The following is a 16,609-nucleotide window of genomic DNA, read 5'->3' as shown; positions in this document are numbered from 1 at the left end:
GTGCTCAGTGCTCAAGACACCTTGGTATTACGCTGTCCACCCATGCCAAGGCCTGGACCCTGTAGGAAAGCACCACAGCTGTGTTTTAATTCCGGGGATTTGTTACAAAGTCATCTGTTTGCAGAAGCATTGCAGTTGGGGGCATCTCCTTGCTCTGTTTGGGTCATTTGCCAGCTGTGTGCTTAATAGGACGTGCAGCCTTTCCGCTAATGGTGATGAAATTGATGTCGTTGATGAGATGGGGGCAGGAAAGTACAAAGCTTGTGCCGAGGAGCAGTTCCCATGGGGGGGGGGGTTGGTCTTTTATCACAGCTACTTTATGCGCACACCGATCTGTCATCAGAGCCTTTGAGCTCTGCTCTGTCTTGCCCCCTCTTCCCACCTTTGGGAACAGGCTCGGCTGTGAGTCGTGTGGTTTTCTGAGATTGCTTCCGCCATTAGACAGGCATAGATTGGCACTTGGGTGGCAATAGTGGCCTGTGCTCACTTCTCCATATTAACTCTTCCCCCTCAAAACATGCCATACATTTGCATGCCTCTCAGTCAGCGTCCGATTCACAAAACATTCGCTCCTGGAAGAGGCATGTCCCCGTGTGGTGTAGTGGTGAGAGCATTTGAACTTGGTGCTTCAAAGCCAAAAGCCAAATCCGCCACATGCCCACTCAGCCACAAAGCTCACTGGTCAGTGTGTCTCAGCCTAGCCTGCTTCACAGAGCTATGGTGGGGATTAAGGGAGGCAGGGGTAGAATATGATACATGGAGAGATACAGGTAGAGGAAGGGAAAGGCTGGTGGAAGGGGTCTGAGCAGAGGAAGTAGGCATTTGGGGAGAGCACCTCATGTGCATTGTGGGAGGAGATGTAATTAGGGAAGAGGCCTGGTCTGTGGCTGAACGCATGGAGCATTTTCCCCACCACTTCCCGATGTGCTGTAGCCTCCTAGCGTTGGCATGACTGATCATGGCATGACTGTTGTCATGAACTGAAACTGCTTGACGCCTCTCCTTGCCTCCAAGCTCCGGCTCACTGGCTGTTTCTCCACTTTCTACAGATCCCAAAGAACCGGGGTGCTGTCGTGTTTGGAGTCTGAGATCCAGCACCCCCTCCTGCCTTGCCAACGTCCCCAATGCGACCATGGGAACTGGCAGTGAATAGGCGGCCTCCTTCTGTCCCCTTTGACCAGCGACGATTCTCAGGGGGAAGCTGTGACAGCCCAGCACACCTCAGGAGAAGGTACGACTCTTCCGCTCTTTCACTGTGCAGATCACCTGGAGGTTTCTTAGGGCAAGCGCTGGAAAAGCCGGAGTCTCCCTGTATGTAAGCGGATAGTGAAAGTGGTCCCCTCTAATTTCCAAAAGGTTCCCTATGCAATTCTGAAAGCAAAAGTGCAATCCATATTAATGTAAGCCAACATTTTCTGGAGCATATTTGCTTTACCCGCCAGCTCCCATCTTCCTCTCATATGAAGTTAAATGAGAAGAAAACCTTGCACTGTCCATCTGGTGTTATCCCGTTGACACGCACAGCTTGTTTACATGCAAGGTGTTTGTGTAGGTATCTGAACAAAATTAATCCAGATACTGCCTGAGCAAACTTAAAGCTTTGCTCTCATCCAGAGTCCAGGTAGCCACCTGTGTTGCAATGCACATCCAAGATGCAGGTGCAGAAGGAAAGACGGGGTGACCAGGATTACCAGCGGAAAGGTGTTGAACCATCAGTTGAAAGGCCTCCATAGCAAGCCTGTGTTTTAATGATTTTAGGATTAATTTACTTGCCTTATACTAAGCTAGCTTTGCTCCAGATGCTGGGAACCTGCCATGTTTGGGAGGCTCTTTGAGATGTGACACCTTAACCTATTCCTGCCTCCCCCGATATTGCTGATCTCCAGCTCCCATCAGGCTCAGCTACTCTGGACATTATCCGGAGGACCACAGGTTTCCCAGCCCTGCCTGAGATACCGGGAAGAACAGATTCACTTTGTATGCTGAAGGGTTTGGTCAAACCAGAGTCCTGGAAAGAATGCAGCAATGATAATAAAATAATATATATTTAGATTCTATCTTATCTCTTAGCTTTCCGCTCAAAGGAACCCACTCAAGGCTTTGTTCCATGTTATGTCTCTGTATTCAGTGTTATGACTGAACTTGTGTCCTAGTTTTTTTGCTGCACCAACAGTTGCTCCCTTGTGTTGCTGTTCTGGCCTAACCCTGCTGTTAAAACAAAACAAAACACATACAATAAAATGGGTGAATTTGTAGCTGAGAGCTCAGTGCAGATAATTGGCTGGCCCCTGGGGTCACCCCTCTATATTTCTCTCCCCACAACTGGCTCCACAGCCCTTCTTCCCGGCACCACTGGGGCCGACGCGAGCGACCTCTGCAAACTCTCCTAGCCCAGGATGAGAACTACTTGCACCCGGCTTTTTTCCAGCAGCCACACACCCCTGTAGATGAGCACCCGGCGTACGTTCTGGCCAATACGCCACCACGAATGCTTCACCCGGCTGCACACCCACCCCACCAGCATCCATTCATGGTGGATCTCCATGAGCAGGTAAGGATGGTGCCTGGGGAGGGGTTGGGGGGGGTAGATGGCTCAAAACTCTGCGGATTCCAAGGGCTGGAATCTTGTCCCACCAATGGAGAAACTGTGGCTGGGATTTGCCTAGATCCCAAGCTGACCAGGACCAGCAGACCTGGTCAGGGCAAGCACATCTGCTCCCTTCACTTTTCCGCCACTGAAGTGGAAGGCTATTGTGTGTTGGATATACTCCGTTTTTGTCAGTGGAGATTGGCACAGCTGTATCCAGGCCAGTAGAGTGCCTGGCAGTGGGTGCCCACTCCCAAGCGTATTCAGCAAAAAGCTGGCACCTTCCTTGCTAGCCTGAGCATAGAGAAACAACATCTTTCTGCATCAGGGTACCTCACCTGTGGCCTCCCATGTGTTGGTGGCCTACAGCTCCCATCAACCTTGGCCAATGCTGGCTGGGACTGATGAGAGTTTGGAGGGCTACAGCTTAGCTACTCCTGCTCTCCATGTTGCTCTCCACCAGAACTTCCGTTTCCTGACTGACAAAGCAACCAAACCCAAGGACATGAATGTTCTGTCATATTGAAATTTGATTTTGTACCATGTGCTGCTTTTGGCTGTAAGATCCAAAATAGGTTGGACTGGTGTGTCTAGCAAATACGGAGTGCAAGTCCCTGCAGTGGGATTCCTGCAGACTTCCCACAAAACGAAACTTCAGTGGCTGTGGAAGACTTTTTTACAGGCCATTTGCAGGGTAGGGGGGACACAATAGCACTGTTCTCCCTTCCATTCTTTCTACAGTGGTACCTCGGGTTAAGTACTTATTTCGTTCCAGAGGTCCGTTCTTAACCTGAAACTGTTCTTAGCCTGAAGCACTACTTTAGCTAATGGGGCCTCCCGCTGCTGCCGCACCGCCAGAGCATGATTTCTGTTCTCATCCTGAAGCAAAGTTCTTAACCCGAGGTACTATTTCTGGGCTAGCGGAGTCTGTAACCTGAAGCGTATGTAACCTGAGGTACCACTGTATATCTAACTTATATCTGAAAACCACCCATCACAAGCAAAATAGGTGGGCTAAGGATTGAACACCTCAACTTGGGACCCTTTTCGGCTGGTGGAACAACGTGATGACACATCTTCTAGTGAAAGAAGGAAGGAGGCCTTCAGGTGCACAGACTGAACCCAATTCATTTTCAAATAACAAATCCTTCTCCACATTGCACTGTGCAATATAAAAATAAAATAAAATTGCATTGCTACCCATCTGCAAAATAAAATGAAAATAAAACTCAGGATATCATTTCATCAAAGGCAATAAACTAACTGTAGATCTGTCCCCCGGTGTGAGGGTTATGTCTCAGTTTGGGAGCTCGCACAACCTTTTGGGAGACCAGAGGCTCAAAAATGCCAGTTTTCTGTGCATGTCGCATATCCCAAAATGAGGGACTTGGAACCAGGAGAAGTAAACCACTTAGGATAAGTCGTAAACAGAATGTATATATTTCAAGGCACAAAATAGTAATTGATGAAATACAATTGAAAGTATGTGGAGAAGCGTTCAAGATCTATTTCTTAAAAGAAGCCCAGGAGGATTCCAGACACTTGATGGGTAGTTGGGTCACTAGATTCACCTCAGGAAATTTTCACCGAGAGTCAGTTTGAATGCAGAGCTTTAGAAATTCATATATTGTACAGAGTCCTGCAGCTTCCCAGTAGGAGATGAAATGAGCTAGTCATAGGTTCAAATATTAATTCTGTGACCTACAGAAAGTTTTGCCCTCACGCCCCGAGAGCCATAATGGGAAAGCTTCTTCAAGGGAGAAGCTGCAAGTGTCTGTCAGCTGCAGTGCTGGTTCCTAGAGGAATCTGAGTACTATATAACTCATCCTTGATCTCCAGAACTTACACATAGCAGCCTGGGAAGGGTTCTTTCAGAGAGCGTGTCATCCCAACTCTTAAATTCTTGGGCATGCTTGTACAGTAAGCCCACAACTTCTGTGAGGGTTATGTCACAGCGATCACGCCTAAAGCCAAAATTGTATATGGTCAAAATACATTGGGTTAAATGGTGGGTGGGATTGTCAAAGCCATTTTTCTCACAACTCTTGCCTCCATTTCAATTTTTATTTTATTTTTTTTGCCACGTGTGTGGAGCTGAATGTGCACAAGTTAAATGTGCATAAGTTGTGGGTTTGCTGTAGATTTGGAACACTAATCTTATGAATTGTATTTCATCAATTTCTACTTTGTGGTTATCTGAATCTTGCATCTTTCTTCGGCATACTTTAGCCGTGGGCTCTTTGGTGGTGGCAGTGGCAGGCGAGGGGTTATCTAAGGCAGATTGAACATCCCCATGTGAAGAGGTGTGACTTTTGATTCTGCCGCTGCTGCTCTCTTTCCTTCAGGTGCATCAGGGAGCCATCCCTCTCTCCTACACGGTGACCACAGTAACCACACAAGGCTTCCCCATTCACACCGGCCAGCACATCCCAGGTTGCAGTGCGCAGCAGCTCCCAGCATGCTCAGTGATGTTCAGCGGACAGCACTACCCACTCTGCTGCCTCCCACCCCCCGTGAGTCTCTTGGTATGGGGAGAGAGCAGTGAAGGTTAAATGTCTTGTTCTCTGATTTGCCATGAGGGGGGTATTGCACCACTTCTCTGTTTGGGTTTGATACCTGATCAGCCGGGCTGGTTTTCTTACCTATAAAAAGAGGCTAGGATATATTGACATTCTGCTTAAGGCCCGTAGGTTTCCTGCCGATCTTAGAGGAGAGGATATAGCCTGCTGCTCATGGGATTCTCCGCACCCTGTTCTATAGCCAGACCGACGTCAGCTGCCTTTCAAGTTGGTTGTAGCCTTCTCATGGTGACTCTCAGTGGTGACTCTCTTCCCTTCCCTCCCTCCCTCCCTTCTTATAGCTGATCCAGGCCTGTGCCATGCAGCAGCTCCCTGTCTCCTACCAAACGTTCCCGCCGCTCATTTCCAGCGACCATTACATCCTGCACCCTCCACCGCCTGTGCCGCCACACCAGCCTCCACACATGGCTCCCCTCAGCCAGTTTGTCCCACTCCAACCCCAGCACCCTCGCATGGTAAGTTGTCTGGGGTGGCAGGCGGGTGGGCTTGGCGGAGGGAAGGGAGGGATGTCTGGGTCCTATCCCCACTCCATGCTCTCAGCTCTGTTCTTCTGAGGGATATCAAAGCTGGTGCGATCTCAGTTCTCCAGTGTAGCGTACAGTTGAAGACTTGGGTTTCAGTCTTCAAAGGAGGTCTCTTGCCATTGTAACAAGAGAGAACTGTACCTGGTTTCCAGTGGTCATCAGAGGTAGGTAGGCAATGCTAGAAACTCACATATATAAGCTAGGTGCCAAATGGCTCCTTAAACCAAGGTTTCATTTGCCAAAACAGAACATCTGGTTGCCATTTTGGGGCAAGACAGCTCCAAAGTCGTCTTTCCCTCCACAAACAATGGGCTGGCTGTAATTGATTAGCAGTTAAACATCTGACTAGTTCAGATGACAACCTTGAGTTAGGTTAAGAGCTTTGAGAACTTAAAGAAGAAAAATCCCTTGATCCAGGGACAGTCCATATACATATTGGCCTATGCCGACCTCCTTTTCTTAATGGTGTCTGCTCCTGCTCAGGCTACACAGAAAAAGCATTTTGCTTCCTGAAACTCGTGTTGATTGTACTTGGTTGTAAGTGGCTGGAAGCCAGGTTTAAAATGTCCCTGGCTAATTTCAAACACTGAAGGTAGGTTGTCTGTATGATGGACAGGTCTCCTTTTCACTGTATCCAATGTATCACAGTCAATTGCCTAGAATCCTGTCTGGCTCAGGCTAGCTGCAAAGCCAAGCCTGGGCTGCACACATCAGCAGGCATGAAGTTACCTTGCTCAGTATGTACCATGTAGGACAGCGTGGAGTGACGGTACTTAGTGCCTCTGTGGCAGCAGTTCCATCCGTATGCCACATCTGTTGTGACTAGGTGGAACAAGGAGGGGGTTCTGCATAAAGAGTTGGGGTAAGGAGCGGTCCCTTGCTGCCACTGATCACCTGGAGCTGATTGGACCTTGGCACTGCAACCAGATGGCTGGGTGGTTGCCTGCTCTTGATGGGGTTATGCTGCCCCTGAAGGGGCAGGTTCATATCTTGGGCATAATCCTGGATCCTTTGCTGTCGCTCGAGGCTCAGGTGGCCTCAGTGGCCCAGAGTGCCTTTCATCAGCTTCGGCTGGTGTCTCAGCTATGCCCCTATCTGGACAGGGATAGCCTAACTACTGTTGTATATGCTCTGGTAACCTCAAGGTTAGATTACTGCAATGTCCTATACGTAAGGCTGCCTCTGAAGACGGTTTGGAAACTTCAGCTAGTGCAGAATTCAGTGGCCAGGTTGCTCACTAGAGCAAGATGGTTTGAGCATATTAAACTGATCTTGGTCTGACTGCACTGGCTACCAATTAGTTTCCGAGTCCAATTCAAAGTGCTGGTTTTGACCTATAAAGCCTTAAACGGCTCAGAATCGCAGTATCTCAAGGACCGCCTCTTTCTACCTGGACCCTGAGAACATCTTCTGAGGCCCTTCTTTGTGTGCCTCCTCCTTGAGAGGTCCTTCTCTGCAGTGGCTCCCCATCTGTGGAATGCTCTCCCCAGAGAAGTTCGCCTGGCGCCTTCATTATACACCTTTAGGAACCAAGCAAAATCGTTCCTTTTTAACCAGCCCTTTGGTTGAGTTGATTGACATTCTATGCGCTTTTTAAATGTGAGGGGTTTTTTGTTTTGTTTTTTGAGGAGGAGGTTATTAGGTTGTTTTTATTTTGATTATGTATTTTGTGATTTTATATTTTGATTTTATTCTGTGAGACCTCCAGTTATAGGGCAGTATATGAATTCAATAAATAAAAATAAAAATATTAACATGCACATTTTTCTTGCAGTAGTTATGATTTGCATTTCTATTTTTAATAAGAATGCTCAAGGTGATATATGATTGAAATAATACATTGCTATAAACTGTTCAGTGTCCAGAATGCCTTACATCACAATTCCATCCTCCCAACATGCAACACAATGAATCCTGTGAGGCTGGCTGTTAATCTTCCTATTTTTTAAGTGGGTAACTGAAGTTGAGGCAGCAACCCCCAGAACTAACCAGTGAACCCTGAGCTGAGCAGGGCTAGCCAGAACTTCTTCAGGGCATTGGAAGCTTGAGGTCTGTTACCTGTCTGGCCTTCTGATATGTTTGGCAGATTTAATGCAGATCAGATGAATCCATACAAACTTATATGAACCCTACATGTGTTGGGATAGATTTTTACAGGCTACACTGTTACACACACACTCCCGCCCTGGGTGACTTCTGTACCCTTCCTATATTTTCTGCCTGTATAATTTGGGTTCCATCCTTCAGCGTCTTCTCTTTGAAGAGGAAGCAAGGAAAGGAGGGTGACTAAATGAAATGGAGATGACAGATTTGGAGCAACAGTTCCCAGCGATGCTACTAGTTAGGAGGAGCATGGGACTCTGTGCACTATGCACTATGCTTTTTCATGTACTGTAGTCAGCATTAGCAACTTGCTGCCAGAGGGAGCAGTGCCAAGGATTTAAGGTGAAGGTAAAGGTACCCCTGCCCGTACGGGCCAGTCTTGACAGACTCTGGGGTTGTGCGCCCATCTCACTCAAGAGGCCGGGGGCCAGCGCTGTCCAGAGACACTTCCGGGTCACGTGGCCAGCGTGACAAAGCTGCATCTGGCGAGCCAGCGCAGCACACGGAAACGCCGTTTACCTTCCCGCCAGTAAGCGGTCCCTATTTATCTACTTGCACCCGGGGGTGCTTTCGAACTGCTAGGTTGGCAGGCGCTGGGACCGAGCAATGGGAGCGCACCCCGCCGCGGGGATTCGAACCGCCGACTTTTTGATCAGCATGCCCTAGGTGCTGAAGCTTTTACCCACAGCGCCACCCGCGCCAAGGATTTAGTATTGGTCTAAAAGAGCAGGCATCGTTATGAAAGAGGGTCTGTGGCAGTAATAGTCGGGCTTAGTGGTTTGAGTATGTCTAGTGTACAGTACAAAAGTAGGGATTTGATGTAGGGTTTTGGATGGGGCAGTAGTCATCTTAAAATTACAATAGGATGCTGCCCTCAGTCCTTGTAGCCCAGTGTTGTCTACACGCTCACTGCCAGCAGCTTTCTCAGGTTCCAGAAGGGCCTCTTTCCCCCACACTCCCTGGAGATGCTAGGGGGGCACACTGGGCTCTTGAAAGCATAGCCTGTGTTCTGCCACTGAGCTGTGGACTTTCTCCCAGTGTCCATTCAATCAATCAATCAATCAGTCATTTTATTTGTATGCTACCTTTCCAAAGTTAATCATGCTTAAGGTGGCTTACAACATACAAAAAATTACATAGCTGCAGACATAGATAAATAGTAATAAACAATAAACACGACATCAAAAATATACAACCAAATTGGAACAATGGTCACATAAATCATAAGATCCAAAATGAAGTTACAGAACATTAACATCAATTAATGTGCAACAAACCCTCTCAAACAACACTGCAGCCTAAGATTGTTCTGCAGCCTCAGCTTTTTGTAGCTGGAGTCCATCAGGGCTCCACCTGCCTAGGCCCGCTGGGAAAAGGCCTGCAGGACAGGGAGCAGGTCTTCCAGGACTTGAATTCAAGATACAGAATGCTGGACAAAATCTTGTTGTGTGGGGGGAACAAGGCAAAAATAGGATGCTTCTCCCCACCCCCACCCTTGCTCTGCCTTTGGGAAGGAAGTGTGGGGCTCTGGCAAGGTCCTAGAGCCCTCCCACCTCCTTTCCAAAGCTTAGCGCCTCGCTTACCCAGCTTTGGGAAGGCGGTGCAAGCGCAGGGGAGGCGGTTCTTGTGTTGCTGAGGGCTGCCAAAAAGGCCTTGAGGGCTGCACCTTGGACCACCCTGTTCTGTACTATCCTGAGTAAGAATGGCAGCATTTCTAGTTAGCCCTGTATATTGTCTGCTTTCTCCACAGCCACTGCAGAGGATAGACAATGAGGTGGAGCTCCGGGGTGAACAGCACTCTATCGGAGGCTTCTCCTATTCTCCTTCCCACCATACTCCTGCACTGTCTCCCTCCGTGCCACTACATTACCTTCCACACACCCATGACCCACTGCACCAGGAACTGCCCTTTGGCGTGGTGAGTGTTCTGGGATCATAGCAATGAGGCCTCAAGCACTGGACCCCCCTGAGGGGGAAAGGGCCTCTTTAAAGAGGGTCCTTCGTTTGCTCAGGAATAATGGAACTCTGTGCTTCAGCAGGGCTGACCATCTGAGGACCCTTTGTACACTGTGAGGTGCAAAACGAGTGACCAGGGCTCAGGGTCTTTCTCCAGAGTTGGCTAGCCCTTTTCAGTAGCCTCTGTGGGTGGGTAGATGCCGTTTCACGAAAGGATGACTCTTCACAGTTTGGGAGCTCTCCTTTTGCATTTGCAGCTCTTAACTCCCCCACTCGTGTAAGAAATACCTGTGCATGTGTGTGCCGTTGTTCCGTGGGGATACAGACAACCTGTATAAGGCGGCTTTGAAGATCTGCAGCGATTGATAATGTTTCGTGCTGCAGAATTCATCCTTTCTTGGTGCAGAATGTTTCTGTTTTCCTAGCTGCAGATTTTTATTTGTGTCCTGTTTGGTATGGGGGATATACTGCCTAGGGATTAGTCGGCACCATCTCAGTATGCATCAAACTGATTCACCTCCCGGTGTTTCCAACAGCCATATCCACACATGATGCCCCGGCGACTGAACACCCAGCGATACAGATTGCAGCAGCCACTGCCGCCTCCGCCCCCACCGCCGCCTCCATACTACCCAAGCTTCCTGCCATACTTCCTGTGAGTATCCATTGATCAAACAGAGGGAGGAAGTGCTGCTTGAGGAAGAAACCTCCTCTTTGCTGCTGGGGTCTAGGGCTGAGGGCCTTGCCTTTCTTTCAGCGTGACCCCTTGGTGGGAATATGGACTTGCCTCCTTTTCCTACCCATGTACTCATTCAAAACGCAAGGTTGGTTTCTGCCTTGGTTTCTGTGCCTACACGCTTTTCTGCTCCTGTTGACTACTCCCCTCTGCCTTTGAACTTTAGATCAATGCTTCCTGTGTCACCGACAGCTGTGGGGCCTACAATAAGTTTGGACTTGGATGTGGATGATGTGGAGATGGAAAACTATGAGGTGGGTTGGCCTCCCTCTCCCTAGGGGGCATTGGAATGGCAGGAAGGCTCTAGAGCAGCTGGTTAGTGGTACCCTCAGTGCATGGTGGAGCAGGAAGATGGTAGGGTTTGCCGTGTGATGGGGTCAAGTGGCAGCAGTGCTAGGAGAAGGAACCGTCCTGTGGTGAACGTACTGTTGAAAGAGCGGGTTTCAGGGTGTAGGAGGAAGCCTGATTGGAGCCCAGAAGGAAGCTGATCAGCTATGTATGTATGTTCTTTTTTTAAATCTTCCACTAGGCATTACTGAACCTGGCCGAGAGGCTAGGAGAGGCCAAACCCCGGGGACTCACCAAAGCAGACATCGAACACCTTCCGTCCTACCGCTTCAACCCAGAAAGCCATCAGTCGGAGCAAACCTTGTAAGTGTTGGGAGAAAGGGCCTCCAGTGGAGTCCTAGATGGGGAATAGAAGGCAGCACAGCTGAATTTGGAAGGAATTGGGATAGCAGGCATGAGTGTTTCTGTGTGTGTGTGTGTGTGTGAGTGAAAGAGAGAGGGGGGATGATGATGGTGGTGTAACTAGTACTAGATACACAGGATTTAGAACACAGGTGGTCATTGCCACTTTATGTGAGTGGCAGCAGGGAATTCTGCCTGTCTCCTGCTCATATTGCAGGGACCCAATCTTTAGTTGTCCCTTTCCTAGCAGTTGGGGAAAAGGTTTCCTTCGGCATCATTTTGCATACGATTGTAAGTCTCTCTGAGCAATGCAACTGCAGGGAAAGGGTGGAATATAAACAACTCTAGGGTGATACCCGACTAAGTCATAGTATGAGTGGATCCACTGGAAGAAGTGGAAGAAGTCCACTGGAAGAATCAGCCCATTGATTTCTGTTGGGCTGCTCTGTGTATGACTTAGTGGGATGTCACATTGATAAATAAAATAATTCATGTTGACTCTCCTATGGAACATACAGTGAAGCAAGAAATAAATAGCTTGAGTTGTATGCCTGTTGTTGATCTACGCTTGCCCCTTTTTATTATTATTTAACCTTAAAATGTGTTGTGGGGAGGGGGTTGCACTCACCCTTTTTCTTTCTTTTCTTTCTTGATATACGTACAGACCTCCAAACCGAATCCAACTCATGAGCAACTGGTTCTTCCTGTTTCCAGGGCAAGCGAGCTGTGCAGAGGGCTGATTGACTGGTCCTTGTGACCTTCCTATCTGTTCTTTTTATTTCATTATATCCCACCTTTCTCATAGCGCAGGACCCAGGGCCGCTCACAATATGCATTAAAAAAAGAATTAGAACTAATAAAACACCTCAGTCAGTTATAAATCATATTTAGAAAGTTACCATATCAAAAACACCGAATCGAAACAACTTAAAACAATTTAAAAACACAAGAGAAGAAGAATATATACAATCCTGATTTGCAAGTATTGCTTTGACCTTCCGCTAATCAAAGGCCCCTTTCATTCAGAGCGGTCTTTGAGGTATGAAAAAATAATAGATTGGTGGGTTTAATAAAAAAGGGGACCAATTAAATATTTAAATGAATAACCATGAGAAATGCCTGAGAGTGGGAAAAACTATTCAAAAACCCCAACCCCTGCTCAAAGCATGGGGGTGGGGAGATCTTGGCCAAAATCTGCACTGATTGTGGTTGCTCATTGGGGCAAGACAGTTTGAGCCTATTACACCGATCCTGGCCCAACAGTACTGGCTGCCAATTAGTTTCCCAATTCAAAGTGCTGGTTCTGACCTATATAGCCTTACATGGCTCAGGACCACAGTATTTCAAGAACCACTTCTACCCATATGAACTGCTCCAGACTCTGCAATCATAATCTGAGGCCCTTTCTCATGTGCTTCCCCCACAAGAGGCCCAGAGGGTGGCAACACAAGAACAGGCCTTTTCTGCAGTGGCTCCCTGTTTGTGGAATTCTCTCCCCAGGGTGGCTCTCTTGGTGCCTTCATTAAACATCTTTAGGTGCCGGGTGAAAATGTTTCTCTTCAACCAAGCGTTTGGCTGTTCTATGACATTTTACGTGTGTTTGTAGAAGGAAGGTTATTGGTTTGTTTTTATTTTATTATGCATTTTGTTTTTTCCTGTTGGGATATTTGGATGAAGGGTGGTATGTTGTTGTTGTTTAGTCATTTAGTTGTGTCCGACTCTTCGTGACCCCATGGACCAGAGCACGCCAGGCACTCCTGTCTTCCACTGCCTCCCGCATGGTCAAACTCATGCTGGTAGCTTCGAGAACACTGTCCAACCATCTCGTCTTCTGTCGTCCCCTTCTCCTTGTGCCCTCCCATCTTTCCCAACATCAGGGTCTTTTCCAGGGAGTCTTCTCTTCTCATGAGGTAGCCAAAGTATTGGAGCCTCAGCTTCACGATCTGTCCTTCCAGTGAGCACTCAGGGCTGATTTCCTTAAGAATGGATAGGTTTGATCTTCTTGCAGTCCATGGGACTCTCAAGAGTCTCCTCCAGCACCATAATTCAAAAGCATCAATTCTTCGGCGGTCAGCCTTCTTTATGGTTCAGCTCTCACTTCCATACATCACTACTGGGAAGACTATGGCTTTAACTATACGGACCTTTGTTGGCAAGGTGATGTCTCTACTTTTTAAGATGCTGTCTAGGTTTGTCGTTGCTTTTCTCCCAAGAAGCAGGCGTCTTTTAATTTCGTGGCTGCTTTCACCATCTGCAGTGATCATGGAACCCAAGAAAGTAAAATCTCTCACTGCCTCCATTTCTTCCCCTTCTGTTTGCCAGGAGGTGATGGGCCCAGTGGCCATGATCTTCGTTTTTTTGATGTTGAGCTTCAGACCATATTTTGCGCTCTCCTCTTTCACCCTCATTATAAGGTTCTCTAATTCCTCCTCACTTTCTACCATTAAGGTTGTGTCATCAGCATATCTGAGGTTGTTGATCTTTCTTCCGGCAATCTGGAGAGCCAGTGTGGTGTAGTGGTTAAGAGCGGTAGTCTCGTTATCTGGGGAACCGGGTTCGCGTCTCCGCTCCTCCACATGCAGCTGCTGGGTGACCTTGGGCCAGTCACACTTCTTTGAAGTCTCTCAGCCCCACTCACCTCACAGAGTGTTTGTTGTGGGGGAGGAAGGGAAAGGAGAATGTTAGCCGCTTTGAGACTCCTTAAAGGGAGTGAAAGGCGGGATATCAAATCCAAACTCTTCTTCTTCTTCTTCTTCTTAATTCTGGTTTGGGATTCATCGAGTCCAGCCTTTCACATGATGAATTCTGCATATAAGTTAAATAAGCAGGGAGACAATATACAGCCTTGTTGTACTCCTTTCCCAATTTTGAACCAATCAGTTGTTCCATATCCAGTTCTAACTGTAGCTTCTTGTCCCACATAGAGATTTCTCAGGATGAGGTGATCAGGCACTCCCATTTCTTTCAGAACTTGCCATAGTTTGCTGTGGTCGACACAGTCAAAGGCTTTTGCATAGTCAGTGAAGCAGATGTAGATGTTTTTCTCGAAGGGCGGTATACTACTACTCATAATAATATGCAGCTGAAGGTGAGGAGGAACTGAACTCTCACCCAGTCACTGGTGTTTTTTGGTTTTTTTTAAGTCTGCTTTTGAAGACATCTGTCCACCTTTAGGATTAGAAGGGCTTCTTGAGGAGTGAGTTCAGATTGTACCTGAGCAGATCGGTGAATTGTCAGTGGAAGACAACAACCCTTACTGATATGTACAATCGAGTTGAGCGGTGAAATCCTTTTCCTAGCATGATCATGCAGTGTCACCTGGAAGTATGTATTGGGCACCTAAATAAGATTCTGCTGGAAACAGTGGGAGACACTACTCCCAAAGAGTGGGAGGTCTGAAGCTCAGTGGCAGAGCCTCTACTTCCTAGACAGATGGTCGTGGGTCCTCAGCATCTCCAGGTGGGTCTGGGAGAGAATCCTGCCTGAAACCCTGGACAGCATCTGCCCATCACTGCAGATCTGACTCAGCATGAGGCAGCTTCCTATGGGCCTGCAGAGAATCTTGCCCCTGTGGGGAAACTGGACCATGCGGTGCTTGAAGACCGTGGATTGGTGTGCTGCTCCTTTGTCATTCTTCTGACACTTCACTGACTGGGTCCTTCTCCCTCCCTTCCCCAGGTGTGTTGTGTGCTTCAGCGACTTCGAAGTCAGGCAGCTGCTGCGAGTTCTGCCCTGCAACCACGAGTTCCACGCTAAGTGCATCGACAAATGGTTAAAGGTAACATCTGCTGCTCTTGCTCTATCACTGGGGAACCATTGCATTAAGAGATTATTCTGTCCGGGATGCTGCGGCTTAATCGGCAAGGAGCATATTCGGAAGTGCATGATCATCAAGTGGGGGGCAGGCATACAGGGGGGAAGGGGCCTTTGTGCAAGCGATCTAAGAGACCCAGAGCTTTGGAATCAGCTTTGACAGCGCTCTCTACTGGCTGTTGATTGCAACTGCACCGTGAAGGGGAAGGGGGCTTGGTGCGGGATGAGACTTTGCAGGAGCGGCAGGGTTCTTCCTGGCCATGGAAGTCTCCCCTGCTGTTCTGAAGGAGTTTCGCACCCCTCTGGAGCAGTTTTTCTGGAGGGCATGCAGGGGGAAGAGTGACTTGGAAAAAGTCACCTCCGCCCCCTTCTGTCAGCAGGAGTGAAATCTGGGATTCAACCACTGCCTCTAATCTCCATTCAACATTGTGGGTAAATTGCAGGCAAATCCTTTAAGTAGAGACTCTGGCTTTTATTATGTGCAAATGCAATGACTGTTCAATGATTTTTGTGCACCTGTAAGGCGACTCAGAAGCCTAATTTAAATATGGGAGTGGGAAAAATCAATAATAATAATAATAATTTTATTATTAATACCCCACGCATCTGAGTGGCTTCCAAACTCATATAAAAACATAATGAAGCATCAGACACTTAAAACCTCCTGATACAGTGCTGCCTTCAGAAGTCTTCTGAAAGTTATATCGTTCTCCTTGACTTCTGATGGGAGGATATTCCAGAGGGTGGGTGCCACTTCCGAGAAGTCCCTCTGCCTGGTTCTCTGTAACTTCACTTCTCATAGTGAGGGAGCTGCCAGAAGGCCCTCAGAGCTGGACCTTGGTGTCCAGGCTGAATGATGGGGGTGAAGGCGCTCCTTCAGGTATGCAGGGCCTTAAACTTAAGAAAAGGTCTAGTGGATCAGACAGTGGGTCCTTTGACTTTAGCATTCTGTTTCCAGCAGTGGTCTGCCACATAGCCCTAGAAAGCCCTCAAATGGGGTGCAAAAGAAAGTGCCTTTTTTCTTTTTCTTTCCCTTAGTATTCAGAGGCATGCCTAGAGAGTCTGTTGAACCATGACACGTAATTAGCCATTGATATACTTATTTCCCATTAATTTTGTCCTGTGCCCTCTTGAAGTCACGTGGGCCACTGCCACATCTTGTGGCTGCGCAATTCTGTAAATTTCACTTGTTAACTTCTCACCTTTTGCAGCCCTATGAGACCCTTTTTGAGAATGAGTGACCAAAGTGGTGTATAGTATTCCAAATGTGGCCATACCACCGCCATTACTTGACTTGACTTATATTGAATCTCATTCATAATTTTATTGGGAGTTTATGGGCTTCCACCATCTTAAATAATCTGTTGTCAAGCACAAACTTGGCCACTTTATTTCTCAGCTGAATCCAGATTATTCATGAACAAATTAAGTAACATTGGTCTCAGTGCAAATCCTAGGAGCACTCCATATCTTGTCTCTGTTTTGAAACCTTCCTGTTTATTCCTACCTAGCTTCTGATCCAAAGGAAATTATGTCAGAGGGAAAGGTTTGGACTGGAGGGCTTCTGGAAGAGGAGGGTCGCTCTTAACTACCTTGTTCCCCTAGATCCGGGGTGGGGAAC

At 47.7% G+C, this 16,609-nt stretch overlaps 1 protein-coding gene across 6 annotated transcripts in view; it reads left to right on the top strand.

Annotated features, from left to right (window-relative positions):
- Window positions 1–16,609, top strand: part of RNF44 (ring finger protein 44) — a 62,125-nt gene that overhangs the window by 40,094 nt on the left and 5,422 nt on the right. For all 6 annotated transcript variants that reach the window (XR_014522274.1, XM_083488459.1, XM_083488463.1 and 3 more), the window contains exons 2-10: window positions 1,050–1,231; window positions 2,335–2,551; window positions 4,933–5,100; window positions 5,448–5,621; window positions 9,544–9,711; window positions 10,286–10,404; window positions 10,652–10,739; window positions 11,015–11,136; window positions 14,854–14,953. Coding sequence is in view for 5 of the 6 variants with exons in the window: in XM_083488459.1 (XP_083344585.1) it covers window positions 1,125–1,231; window positions 2,335–2,551; window positions 4,933–5,100; window positions 5,448–5,621; window positions 9,544–9,711; window positions 10,286–10,404; window positions 10,652–10,739; window positions 11,015–11,136; window positions 14,854–14,953 (1,263 nt within the window). In the remaining variant the exon portion in view is untranslated. The remainder of the gene's footprint in view (window positions 1–1,049; window positions 1,232–2,334; window positions 2,552–4,932; window positions 5,101–5,447; window positions 5,622–9,543; window positions 9,712–10,285; window positions 10,405–10,651; window positions 10,740–11,014; window positions 11,137–14,853; window positions 14,954–16,609) is intronic.

This window comes from Podarcis liolepis (genome assembly GCF_965112155.1).
Source record: "Podarcis liolepis genome assembly, chromosome: 2".
In the NCBI taxonomy this organism is placed as follows: domain Eukaryota; kingdom Metazoa; phylum Chordata; class Lepidosauria; order Squamata; family Lacertidae; genus Podarcis; species Podarcis liolepis.
The sequence above is the reverse complement of the archived record's forward strand: the minus strand, read 5'-3'. Positions and strand labels throughout refer to the sequence as shown.